At 49.9% G+C, this 13,575-nt stretch overlaps 1 protein-coding gene across 1 annotated transcript; it reads right to left on the bottom strand.

Moving 5' to 3' along the window:
* Window positions 1-4,208: 4,208 nt before the first annotated feature.
* Window positions 4,209-13,253, bottom strand: IL4I1 (interleukin 4 induced 1). Its single transcript, XM_037032546.1, is given in 15 exon segments — window positions 4,209-4,307; window positions 4,472-4,547; window positions 4,615-4,743; window positions 7,046-7,382; window positions 7,385-7,500; window positions 7,502-7,583; window positions 7,586-7,628; window positions 7,631-7,749; window positions 7,752-7,900; window positions 8,446-8,582; window positions 8,785-8,853; window positions 9,355-9,559; window positions 10,793-10,899; window positions 11,337-11,551; window positions 13,157-13,253. Coding segments are annotated over 15 exon segments (1,980 nt in total).
* Between the last annotated feature and the right edge of the window lie 322 nt (window positions 13,254-13,575).

Here is a 13,575-nt window from a genome sequence, read left to right as displayed (position 1 = left end):
GGAGGCGTAGGTGGAAACACTGTGCCTCCTCGCACAACCAAGTTTAAAGACAACAAAGTTTTAGTAACAAAAACGCAACCAAAACACAGAAAATTGAACTGTATGGAAGTCCGACAACAACGAACCGTTCAGCCAGACCGGCAAGAGGCAGTGGCTGGCTGAGTGGGGTTGCACAGGAAAACTTGTGCAGACAGTGATTGGCAGATCCCAGGCATGGGGTTGCGACCGGCAGACCCAGTGAGGGCATATGGCAGCAGGCTGACCATGGTCACACATTCGCGTGCAGATAAACCAGTTGAAGGGGCAAGCAGTGAGATGGACCTCGCAGGCCCCAGCAGCGGGAAGCAGCAGGAGTGACTGCCATTGCCCCTCTTTGACCCTGCCCCCACATACAACGTCACAACCCAGTGACTGAGTTGCCCCACCCTGGTGAACAACTAGGGCTCTGCCCCTCATATGTAACAGGAACAGGCGCGAACAGACCAAAACATTATGGCTCAAGAACTCAAAGCCCCAGAGCCAATAACTCTAAGTGACCAAGAAATAGCCAACCTATCAGACGCACAGTTCAAAACACTGGTGATCAGGATGCTCACAGAACTGGTTGATTTTAGTCACAAATTAGAGGAACAAATGAAGGCTAAACTAATTGAAATGAAGAGAAAAGCACAGGAAACCAATAGTGATGGAAAGGAAACTGGGACTCAAATCAAGGGAGTGGACCAGAAGGAAGAAAAAAATGACGAAACAGAAAAGTATGAAGAAATAAGAATTTAAAAAAATGAGGAGAGGCTTAGGAACCTTCAGGATATCTTTAAACATCCCAACATCTGAATTATAGGGGTACCAGAAGGGGAAGAGGAATAGCCAGGAGTGGAAAACTTATATGAACAAATAATAAAGGAGAACTTCCCCAGTCTGGCAAAGGAAATAGACTTCCAGGAAATCCAGGAAGCTCAGAGAGTCCCAAAGAAGTTGGACCCAAGAAGGAACACACCAAGGCACATCATAATTACATTAGCCAAGACTAAAATGAAGGAGAGAATCCTAGAAGCAGCAAGAGATAAGGGGACAGTCACCTACAAAGGAGTACCCATTAGACTGTCAGCTGATTTCTCAAAAGAGACCTTCCAGGCAAGAAGGGGCTGGAAAGAAGTATTCCAAGTCATGAAAGGCAAGGACCTACATCCAAGATTGCTCTACCCAGCAAAGATTTCATTTAGAATGGAAAGGCAGATAAAGATAGCAAACAACTAGAACAGGAACAGAACCACAGAAATGGAGGAGAAAGAGGGAAAAAGTACAGAGAATAAGTAGCATAGATGGTAGGTAGAAAATAGACAGGGGGAGGGTAAGAATAGTCTGGGAAATGTAGAAGCTAAAGAACTTATAAGTATGACACATGGACATAAACTAAAGGGGGGAATAGTGGGGGAGGGGGTGTGCAGGGTGGCAGGGTGAAGGGGAGTGAAGGGGGGAAATAGGACAACTGTAATGACATAATCAATAAAATACATTTTTTGAAAAAGATTTAAAAAACGTCTAAGAAAAAGGCCTAAATCTACCACTCAGCGTAACCTGAAGATCCTGATGGCTGGGTGGGAGCACTGAGAAAAGCCTAGTTGGTTTGAACAATGGGTTCTATTGTGCTAAATAAATGTGAATTTCCTTTTCTTATTTGTGCCAGTATGAATACAAAGTGTTCTGTGTAAGTAGTTTCATTGATCTAATCATTAGCTCAATTTATGCAAACCTCTCGTGTCTTTCTTCTTTATTTCTTTCTTGGGTGAACAGGAAAAAAATTGTTTTGCTCAAAATTTCCTAGAACATAGAGGGCCTCTGTACTCAGTTTCCTTAGTAATTTTGATTGAAACATGAACTAGGTTTGGGGATTGGATTTTGGAAGGCCAGAAGCCGTATGTGAGTGTAGAGGAGAGTTGATTTGTTTTAATTGGTCATTGTTTGTGTGCATTTTATTTAAACATTTCCTGGAGTATTTTTAAAATACAAAAATAAATATAACAAGAACATAGTCATCCTGTACTCTTCAGTAGATTGTACAAATTTTAAATTTGTGGCTCAACTCCTTCTTCCCCAGAAGTAAACACTACTCCAAAGTTCGTGTGTATTTTTCTCCAGGTTTATATTCTTTTGTCAAATATGTATGTATTAAAAATAATATATAATATTTCATTCTTAAGTTTAAGATATGATAATACATGTTTTATCTTTTCAATTTGTAACAGGGTGCAACCAAGAGGGGGCCCCCAAAATGGGATTTGGAATGGGGTCAGAACTCAAGGTGTCCAGGAAATATTAGGATGTCCTTACCCCTCCCCCACAACAGGTGTGAGTTGGGGGAAGGGACACGTGGAGCAGGAACATGCAGAGCTGTTTTGTACAGCCTCAGCTTTGCAGCTAACCTCTGGCCTGGTCATTTAAGATATCTATAACCTTTAGCTGGCTGCATAGATATGTTAAATAGCTGTGGCCATGCTCTGAGCCAGGGGGATGGAAGGGGACTTCCCTCCTCAAGATGTAACTGGGAGCAGGTCCCCCAGGTGACAGTGCTTCTGTGAGAGCTTGGAGAAGATTGGCTCCATGACATGGGGCCACACCTGCCCAGACTCAGGGTGGCAGCCCAGTAAAACTTGGAATAATACAGGAATGCTGGCAGGTGTAACTGAATGTGGGAGGAGTCAGAAATGGGGCTGGATTTCTGACAGAGGAGGATTGGTGTGGGGATTTAAACTCAGACACAGCAGCCATTGAGGAGAGGACCACCTGGTTGTGGCAGTGCAGAGACACGCACTTCTGGCAGAGTGGGGACCCCCGCAGCTGGGGGGGGGGGAATCACCACACAGCTTTAGCAGGGTACTGCCACTTGGCTTTGGCAGAGTGGCAACTGCCCTCTCCCCGCAGCTTTGGTAGAGGAGGACCATATGGCTTTGGGATGCTCCCTTTGGCCACCTGGCCTGGGAAGCAGGAGAGACTTTTCCAGGAAGAAGGGTGAAAAAGCTCTTGCCAGCAGGCTATGAGAAAGTGCCACATGGCTTTGGATTAGAGGTCCTGTTTGGATGGCAACATGGCTGATGGTGCCAGCAACCCGAATCATGGACGCCTACTTCTTTTCCAGAGTTATGATATCCCAAATTAGGGCAGGGGGAGAAGGAAACACTGTGGGCATCTGAGGGTATCCAAAAGAAACTTTAATATTTATTGTTATTTTTGTTTTATTATTTATCTTTAGAGGGGAAGGGAAGGAGAGAGGGAGAGAAATATCAATGTATGGTTGCCTCTGGTGTGTCCCCTGCTGGGAACTGGCCTGCAACCCAGGCATGTGCCCTGACTGGGAATCGAACCACGATACTCTGGTTCACAGGCCTGCACTCAATCCACTGAGCTACACCAGCCAGGGCAAAAACTTTAATATTTTAATGAAGACATTAGTTCACTACTTTAAGTCTGTATAGCTTTAAATAAACACTTCCTTTCCTTTTCACAAATCTCTGGCATTGAGAGACATCTTTCCTATCTGGCGGAGGACATAACAGACCTGGTAGGGGGTCCTTTTGGTAATAGTATACCATGACCTCCCTGCCAAGTCTGTTCTGTAACAAATTTGCTTTTTCACTTAGCATTTTCAAAGATTTATTCATTATGATACATGGATTATTGTGGATTCACTTTTTTCTTTTTTATTGAATTATAGTTGACATACCATATTATACACAGTGGGGCAAAAGCAGGTTTAAGGTTGTGAGTACATGAAAGAGTTTATTCTTGTATTATTACTTATCCATTGTGTATCATTTTCCATGCAAACACCTGTAAACCTACTTTCCCCCACCCTGTGCTGGTTTCGGGTGTACATGACAGTGATTTGACCTCTCACGCCCCGGGAAACAGTAAGGATGGTTACCATCAGTCACCAGACAAGTTTATTAACCACATTCCCTATGCTGTGCATTACATCCATGTGACTTACTTTATTTTTTTTAACTTTAAAAAATATACTCTTTGGCTTTCTTTTATTTCTGGAGGATTACACGAAATATGAACCACACAGTGGAGTGTCTCAGTCAGGTACCCTCTGTGGTGTGTCAGCTGACACTCCCTGTCCCGCACCGTGGGCTTCTCCATGGCCCCTGCCTCCTGGCCCCCTCCCTGGCCATCTGTCCGTCCATCCGTGCGAGCTGGCAGAAGCCCTACTTGGAGGAGCAGGTCCTAATGGAGAGGATGATGAGGGCGTTGTGGTGGCTGTTGGCTTTCTGCTGCAGCAGGCTGCCCGCCAGCAGTGAGGAGGCCTGGCCCCGGGCGCCACTGCCTTAGTCCGCCACGTTTCCCGGTAGCTCTCAGTCAGCCCACGCTCGCTGGGGTTCGAACCGTGCCAAGCACTCTTCTGTGGCTAGGTGGGGGTGCTGCACCACGTCCCAGCCCGGGAAGGAGAAAATGGGGCCCTGGGCTTCACCTGGCCTGGGGAGCCCAAGAGCAAGGCTCTGAAGTTGACGATGGGCACAGTGGCACTGTTCACCTCACGCACAGTCCTGTTGAGACCCTATAGGTGCGATGACAGGAAGGCACGTAAGGTGCCCTCCAGCCCATGGCACTTACCTGCTGGAACCCCGGAGGTCGGCATTGCGGATGCCGTGCAGGTCACCAGGCCGTTGCCTTCTGAGTGCAACCAGGTGCAGCACCAGCTGGAAGTCCCAGTGGGTGACACAGGAGCGCAGGTGGGATGGGCTGGCTGGGGTGCAGGTGGGAACTGTGGTGCAGCACCCCAGTGCAAGGTTGGGGGTCTGGCAGGTATGGAGGCCTCAGCAGGATGCTGTCTGCCCACCAGAGCCGTGCTGTATAGGGGGCTGCTCCCACCCGGCGTGCGGATTACACTCGTGCAGCTGGGCCGGGATGCAAACTATGGCATTTATTTTATAACCAGAAGTTTGTACCTGATAATTCTGTTTACCTATTTCATCATCCCTCACCCTCTTCCCCTTTGGCAACTGCTAGTTTGTTCTTTGTATTTATGAGTGTACTTTTTTTGTTTGGTTTATTAGTTTGTCTGGATTTTTAGTTTCACATATAAGCTGATTCTTGGAAGGATGGGGACAGAGGTCAGAGTGGAGTTTTGATTCAATTCAATAATGATGCTCAGTCTTGTATTTGGTCGCGAGCACAGTGCCTGACACATGTGTCAGGTAGACGCATAATAAATATTGTGGTTTGTGGGCCATGGTAGACACATAATAAATATTAATTGACAGGTTGAAGGGAACAGAATATACTTAATGTTTACCAGGCAAAATGCAAAAAGGCATACAAGATATGACCCCAGCCCTTGGGGGCTCTTAGTGTAGTTGGGCAGATAATACACACTCACGAAGGAATTATGTAACAGCACAAGAAGGTTCACCATCCATATGTTTGGAACTCCAGGAAGCCAGGGCCAGGATTCAGAGAGAGAAACCCCCCGGGGTTCGGATGTGGCTACTAACAGAGAATGTGGGGAGGGGGACTAGTTCGAGCTGGGCCTGGGAGGACAGGACAGGTTTTAGAGAGGAGTAGAGTCGGAGGGAGCGGGTGGCATGAGCTTGGTGTCTTCCCAGGGACTGTGTGGACTGGACAAGTAGAGGTGGGGAGGAGGGTTTTGACTGGTGATGGGGAGGTGAAGACAGAGAGTGGAAGGTGCATGGGCCAAGTGCATATTTAGGAATCAAGATTTTGCTCTTGCAGGCTCAAAAAGAGTAGAAAATAATTCAATGTCTTCACCCAGACTCTATTTTGGGCCATGATGTGAGGCCCCTGGCTCAGGCATGCAAGAATTTGTGTGCATTGTGACTGTGTGGTCATTAAGTGGTTTCCCATTGCTGTGGCTTAGGTTTGTCCCTTTAGGAGCTTCTAGTTGTGGATGACAGAAATTAGGATGCATCGAAAGCTCTCTGTTTGGCTTGTTCCTATTATTCAGGAGATAATGTCCTCCAAGCAAAGGGCTGATTCTAGCATTCTCCATCCTTGGTTGTTTCCTTATCCCTCCATACACAGTAGTCTCCCCACCCCTGCCACTCACCCAGGGTTTCACTCTCCACAGTTTCAGTTACCTGCGGTCCAAAAATATTAAATTGGAAAGTTCCAGAAACAAACAAATCGTAAGTTTCGATTGGGGGCCATTCAGAGTAGTGTGATGAAATCTTGCTCTGTGGATGTGACTCATCCCTTTGTCCAGTGTATCTACCTTGTATACCCACCCGCCCTCTAATCACTTAGTAGTTACCTGGGTTATCAGGTCGACCGTCATGGTATCGCAGTGCTGGTGATCAAGTAACCCTCACCAGGTTTACTTGGTGAACTTTGGGGTTACTTGAGTAACCCCAAAGCCATGAGTAGTGATGCTGGCAATTGGGATGTGGCAACCGGAAGACATAAAGTACTTCCTTAGAGTGGAAAGGTGAAAGTTCTTGACTTAAAAAAGAGAGACAAAAAGTCACATGGTAAGAACAAAGCTTCTACCCATAAAATTGTGTGGAAGGAAAAATAAACGTGCCAGTTTTGCTGTCATACCTCAGACTGTAAAGTTATGGCCACTGCACATGCTAAGTGCTTAGTGAGATGGAAAGGCATTACGTTTGTGGGTGGAAGATGTGAACAGACAGAGACCACATTCACAGGACTGTTATTCCACTATCTTGTCATAAGTGTTCTACTTTATTATTAGTTGTGTTTATTAACAGCTTATTGAGCCTAATTTATAAATTAAACTTCACCGTAGGTGTGCATGTAAAGGAAAAAACAGAGCATAGACGGCGTGTGGTGCCCTGCGAGGTCTCAGGCATCCGCTGGGGTCTCGTTTCTGCCCCTTCCCGTGACGGGACTACTGTTCCCTGCCTCTGCCGTTCCTGGCTCAAGGGCTGGCAGGGGAGAGAAGCAGGAAAAGGGTGATTTTCCTTTAGACTTCCCAGCTGGGTTCTTTGACATTTTGGGGGCCCGGCATGTGGGCCAGGGGGCCTGATGGTGACCTGCCCCCTGAGTCTGCGCCCCCAACTCCCACCTCCCGGCCTGCGGCCCTGCTGGATTCCCTCGGGGCTTTCGCTCCGGGTTAGAAACGTTTCCGCGTGTTGGCGAAGGTCTTCTCTCTCCTCTGGCTTCCTCGTCCACAGCAGCCTGGATGTTCCTCGCTGAGCGGAGGCCGGACTTGGTGGCAGTGTCTGTCCAAGCGTGGGGCAGGCAGGTGTGCTCGCCAGCAAGGTGGATGCGGCCCTCCGGCTGGAAGAGCCGCCGCAGATAGTCCTCGAATTGGCAGGGGGTGAATTCAGCGAAGGCGCCCACAACGAGGGGATCCAGAGACCACTGCTTGAGCGCAGAGGAGGGGCACATGCGCCGCAGTCCTCCTTGGGTATCTGGTGCACAGCCACCAGGTCCTCCAGGACGATGTCCAACACCTGGTCGTGCTTCACAGATATGAGGAAGAAAGGATCGTCGTCCCCGGCCTAGGAGACCAGCAAGGCTGGGGTAGTAGATGTACTACTCCCACCGTGAGGCCAGTCGTGATGGAGGCCCCGCCGCAATGCCATCCCGCTCCCAGAGGACTCGTTGCAGGCCAGAACCACCTTGGTAGCGCTGGTGTGACGCGCCACACTGAGCGGAGTGCGTCCACCTTGTCTAGGGAGAGTTGTGGCGCGAAGGTGATGAGGCGCGTGGCCTTGGCCGAAGCGGAGACGATGACAAAATCCACGGTGAGGTTGTGCAGTGCTGAGTTGGACTCGCCCACCGGGTAGGAATCTGGACCTCAGGCTCATCCCTCACTACCATCTCCACCTTGGAGCCCAAATGGATGGCACCAGGTTTCAAGCTGGCGCTGAGGGCTTTGGGGAGCTGGTCGAAGCCCCCTGTGATCTCAGTAAAGCTGCAGAGGTGAAGAGAGGCGAGCGGGTGAGGGTGAGAGGGAGAGGCCACGTCCCCGGTTGCCTGCAGTGCTCCTGGGCCGAATGGGGAGGAAACTAGCTTCCTATACATACTTCATAAATACCATCTTAACTACTCTCTGCCAGGGAAAGATTGTTCTTGAATTTGATAGTTTGGAACACTGACACCCAGAGAAAAGGGAATTTCCCACGAAGACAGCCTGTGGGTGCAGCCACCATGCAATTCTGCCTCCCAGAAGGAGTTGTTACAGACCTGGGTTTGGATTCTGTCTCCAGCCCTTGGTCCAGTCGTGGAAGCTTGGCTCGTAACATAATTTCTCCCGGCCTCAGACGCCTCATGGGTAAAATGGCTCTGAGTAAGAGTACCTACCTTCCAGGTGATCGTAAGATTAAATGCGGTAATTTGTGGAAAGTGCTTAGGGCAGTGCCTGGCACATAGTAACTGCTCATTAATCAAAGTTCCCTTTCTCTGCTCTGAGTGTTGGAGGAGAGGGCAGACTCGAGTCCCGGTCCAGATCAGTCTTACTCGTCACTCTTGGAGAAGATGATGTCAGATCACAGGGACTCTAGGAATGACTTATAGAATTCGACCTCCTCGTTCATCAGATCCCTGATCATCTTTACTGCCCCTGGGCTCCACGCCCCTTCTTTCAGCAGGTAAGCCTTCGGGGAGGTGGAAGCGTCATATGGAGGGCCTCATACATAGGAAGGGGCTTGGGTCAGGCAAGGGGTGGGACTGGACTCCAGGGAGGTAAGGGTTTTGGCTGTGGGGAGAGAGAGTCCTGGTCAGCAGGGGACGACCCTGGGAGCTAAGCTGAGCATGAACCACTCCCCCTCTATCCTGGGGTTTCTTTGCTTCACTCACGTTGGTGGAGTAAGAAATATAAAAGGCCATCAGGTGGCTGCAGTTGACATTTTTCAGATTTTGTGTGAGCTGCAAAAGGGGAAGACAGGGAAGCAGCTTAGGTCAAAGCCAAATGTCCAGAGAAGCAGGACCCTGGGTTCTCAAGGGCGTCCCTTTGAAGAGGGTGGGGGTGAGGAGGTGGGTGGAGGGAAGGACTTAAGGAAAGATGCTCCCAGGAGCTCCAAAATGCTTCTGTTTCCTCCCAAATCCTTCCTTTGTTTAAAGATCTTTGGAGACTAAGACAAGGTGAAGACTTTCACTGCAGTCTAGCAGAATTGATTCCTTCTTAAGGATTCCTGTTCCTTCCACTGCCACTGACTAAGCAATGACCACGGACCACCCTTGGACAGAAGATATGGGGCTGGACACCAGGGTTGAGGTGGCAACATTCTTAGAGGGTTTTAGAATCAAGGCCAACCAATCACAAAAGTATTGGAGTCAGGTGCCCTGGATCCATCCACTAAATTGCCAGGTGACTTCAGACCAGACCCTGTTCTTTCCCAACCCTGGGAGGGGTGAGGCAGGGAGCACCTTGACCATGGGCTGTTGGAAGAGATTCTCAGTGCTCTTGCCCTTCTCCATGGGGTTCATGGAATAGCCCAGGAGCTCTGGGTTGGCCTTGACCTCCCTGGTGTGATAGCATTGTCCGTTGATGAGGTACCAGGTCTTGCCATTATATTGGATGAACTTGTTCAGCTTCAGGCCCAGCTTCTTGACATAAGTGTGGACCAGCCTGGAGCAAATACAGTCATAACGAGGCACTTCGATCCGGCTGGCCTCACAATACCAGGCCATTTCCAGGAAAATCGGTTTCTTCACGTGCCCAGGGATCTGAGATTAACTGCTTCCTCATCTCCAACCCTGTTTCTTCTCGCTGTGGCGTTAGTTCTTTTCTCTCTGGTTTTGCCCTGAAGCAGGTGTAGAGCAGGACGTTCGCCCATCGCAGCACGAAGGCCCTTTAGGAAATTCTGGGGTACGGGATTCCGATATAGAGATGGAGGCTTTTTGTTCCAGACTTTTGAAGTTCTGTTTTCCATTCTAGGTAACTTGAAGGCTGTGTGTAAAGACTTAGTTTAGTTTGGTTTCTGATGGTGTCTGGAGGGAAATCTCAGGTTCAGTTTATACTTGAAAAAAGAAGTCATGCTCTGGCCTGCTAGTTCAGTTGGTTAGAGCATCGTCCTCATGCATCAAGGTTGTGGGTTTGATCCCCAGCCCAGACACAGATGAGAATTAACCAGTGAATGCCTAACTAAGAGGAGCAATAGATACCGCGCCCCCCGCCTCTCTCTGGTGCTCTCTCTCTCTCTCTCCCCCTGCCTCCCTCCCTCCCTTTCTCTCTCTAAAATTAATTAGAAAAACAAGAAGTTATATTTTTGGAGGTATGTGGGATACCAGGAGAGGGATCCTTTTTGCCTTGGAGGCCTCTGAACCAGGAGTCAGTTATGGTTTAGAAACCAGTCATCTGCTTCTGTGTTGGGCACGTCGTTCCTTTAGAGGAGTTTTGCCACTGTCTCCTGGGAAAACCTTGGGCGAGTCACTTGATATCTCTGAGCCCAGTTTCTTGGTTTGTAAATGGGAACCATAACAGCATCGAACTGCAAGGTTGTGAGGGCCAGAGGAAATGATGCACAGAGAGTGCTTAGCACGCGGTAGACACCAAGCACATGGCAGCTCTTGCTGTGGTATGGTTGACATAGGAAAAGCTGCCCATATTTAAAGCACCACTTTGATGTGCTAATGGTAACTATTATCATTATTAGCTCAGGATCTTCCACTTTCTCTATGGCCCTGGGGTCTGGACCTCAGCTCTCTCCACCAGGTGGGAGACCAGTGTTCGTCCTGACCTGCAGGATCGAATCCGGCAGGACGGTGAACCGGAAGGGGCTCTGCCTCAGTGGCAGCAGGGCCCAGCTACCTCCTCCCAACCCCTTCCCCTTCCCTCCCTCTATCCTTTCCCAAGACTTCCCTGTGGGACTTTGGGGTTCACATGGGCCCCGGTTCATTGTACCACTCCTCCTCATTCCTGATTGTGACCACTCGACCCCCAACGTGGCCGCTGGCGTCCAGGACGGAAAACTGTGGTCCAGAGAAGCCGCGTCATTCCCAGGTCAGTCTCTCTCCTCCCACTCAGTGTTCTGCCCCCACCCAGTCACAGGCTCCAGTCTGGAATCCCAGCAGCGGGTCCCCGAGCGTGCAGCATAGCCAAACTGTGGGAGGGGGGTCCTCCGGGAGGGTCCCAAGCAGTGTGCGTGAGGCAGAGGAGCGCCACATGGCAGGGGACAGAGTGTCTCTTGGTCCTCACCTGTTAGCACACCCCTTCTCTACTTTTGTTTCCACTGAAACGCAGGTTGCCATTAAGGTTAAGTCTCAGGGGAACCCGGAGTTTTGAGAAACAGTAACTAAGGGCCTAGAGACCCCACGGGTGGTTACATGCGTTTTTTTTCTTTTTCTTTTTTCATCCAAGGAGGCAAACCCAGAGGCCAATGGCTGAGGTCCCTCCAAAGCCTGCTTACCTGGTGGCCAGTGTCCTGTAGGGTCTGGGCTGCCACCAAGCCTGACATGCCAGCCCCTACTACCACCATGCATTTGGCCAGTGGGGAGCTATGGAGGCCCTCCTTGGCTGTGACGTGGAGGGACTCATATTCGGGGTCCTGGAAGCACTTGCCCAGGTCCTCATAGTACCCAAAGCAGCTGGGGGTAACCAACAGGAACCCCAAGATCAGGATTCCTGGAGCAGAGAAAGGAAGGGGGGCTGCCTTCCTGGGGCCCAGCTTGGTACTGCACCCTACCCAGGGTGAGCTCGGCTGTGTGAACGAGGGGGATGGTAAGATCAGGCAGCATCTACTGAATGTGTGGCTGTAAACACTCGTATTTGTGATTGTGTCTCTGTTGGGATGATTGTGTCGTGTGGGATATGAATGTGTGTGTGAAGTGTGCTGACCTTAGTTGTATGATAGTGATGGGGGACTGAAAGTTCATGTGTGTGCATGTGATTGAAAACTCATGAGTGTGTCCCAGGTTCACATTGGACTATAAATATGCCGGCTTCTGATGGTGAGTGTGCTTGTGTAGGTGAGCTTGTCTGTGATATGTTGCTGTGATTGTGAGTGTGTGAGTGCTGCCCTGTATGACCACGCATTGCCTGTGATAGTATGTGAGGGGTGTGTTTGTGGGACAGAGAGAGCACCCAAGTAAATGTGTGTGGGAATCTGTATGGGGAAGTGAGGTGGGTTTAGTGTGTGTTGTTAGCCTGGGTTTGGAAGAAGGGAATTTTCCTCAGTTTGAGAAAGACTATATGGTTTCTTGTGTTCTTGTTTGACTCTGTGTGTGCATTTGAGTGTGAGGCTGGGTAGGGGAGGCTGATGGTGTCTGTGTTCTTTGGGAATATATGCATTTGTGAGAGGATATGTGTGTGGGTGTAAGTGAGAGTGTGTGAAGCAAAGTTCTCTGCAGGGAAAGGGAGTGGGGCAATTGTGACATTACTGGTGCCCCAGGGGACCTTGGCAACCCTATGCTCTTCTCCAGCCTCTCGGCATTTTTTCAAGGCCCTCCAGGATGTGCGTGAGTCCCCAGTGACTTGGTTCTCTTTGCCACAATTAACTGCTCTGAGTACATTGGGGACTCTGAAGCAAGAGGCCCTGTGGCTTCCTCAGTGTTGCCAGTTCTAAAAGGGAAAAGCCAGGAGCTGGGACACCTTGTGCCCCTTTGCAATGGCTCTAGGTTTTTTTCTGGCAGGTGAGAAGCCCTTAGTCTAGTCTTTGTACAGGTGTGACAACCGAGGCTCACAAAAGAAAATAGACCCTCAGGGGCTGCCCTGGAGAAGAGGCAGGGTACCCCGCTGCTTCCCAGAGCAGGCCTTTCCCAGTGCCAAGAGAGCCTTCTATACGGCGACTCCTCAGAAAAGAAGAGGGAGGCAACCACGCCCCATGGAGGGAGCCTCAAGCCTCAACCTGCTTCCCCTCCCCCAGGCCCACCTCAACCTCCCTAATTCATTCTCCACCCCTGACAAATATTCCCATCTTCCTGAACTACCATCATTCCTGTCTCAGACCCCATGTCCTTCCTCTTGAATGGGCCCAGGCCCCGGACTCATACTCTAACCTTACATCCATTCTCTTTACTCACTTCCAACACCTGGACCTATGTGTAGCCCCTGATCTAGCCCCTGTCACATCTCAGCCCACCCCCGTCCTCTTGCATTGTTCTATGCCCAGACTCCCCTTAGGGTCCTTGTTGACTTCCCTGGCCCAGCCCCACCCCTCACTCTAGCTCTTCTCCGTATCTCAGCATTCAAGACCTCCTTCTTCAGACCTCAAGAAAGGACCCCACTCACCCCTCATCTTGGCCATGGACCTGCAGCTCACGCGGCCCCTGGGCGGCTCCTTCTCTTTATGAGGAGCCAGTTCCACTGCAGCAGCCGGTGGCCTCATCCCACCAGCTGCCCCAGGGCCCTATTGGCTGGCCTAGCAGATAGAGAAACTGCGCCCTCAGGGCCTGGGCTGTCAGGTGACCTGACTACGGTGACTCAGTCCCACCCCCAGCCTTGTCTTCTGCATCTCCCCACCTTCCTCCTGGCCTCGCTCCCCTTCTAGAAAAATGAATTCTTCCAGCCAGACCCCAGCACCTGAGTGCAGAGGAAGGACCTCATTTCCTTTTCTCTGAAGAGAGGTGTGGGAGGGATCATAGGAGACCAAGTTCTTGCATTATTTGAAAATGCCTTCATTCTTAGCTGCATTTTTATTGTTAAGTTTC

This window comes from Sturnira hondurensis, unplaced genomic scaffold (genome assembly GCF_014824575.4).
Source record: "Sturnira hondurensis isolate 20B ecotype Veracruz unplaced genomic scaffold, ASM1482457v3 Scaffold0021490, whole genome shotgun sequence".
NCBI classification, from domain to species: domain Eukaryota; kingdom Metazoa; phylum Chordata; class Mammalia; order Chiroptera; family Phyllostomidae; genus Sturnira; species Sturnira hondurensis.
This window is presented reverse-complemented; position numbering and strand designations above follow the sequence as displayed.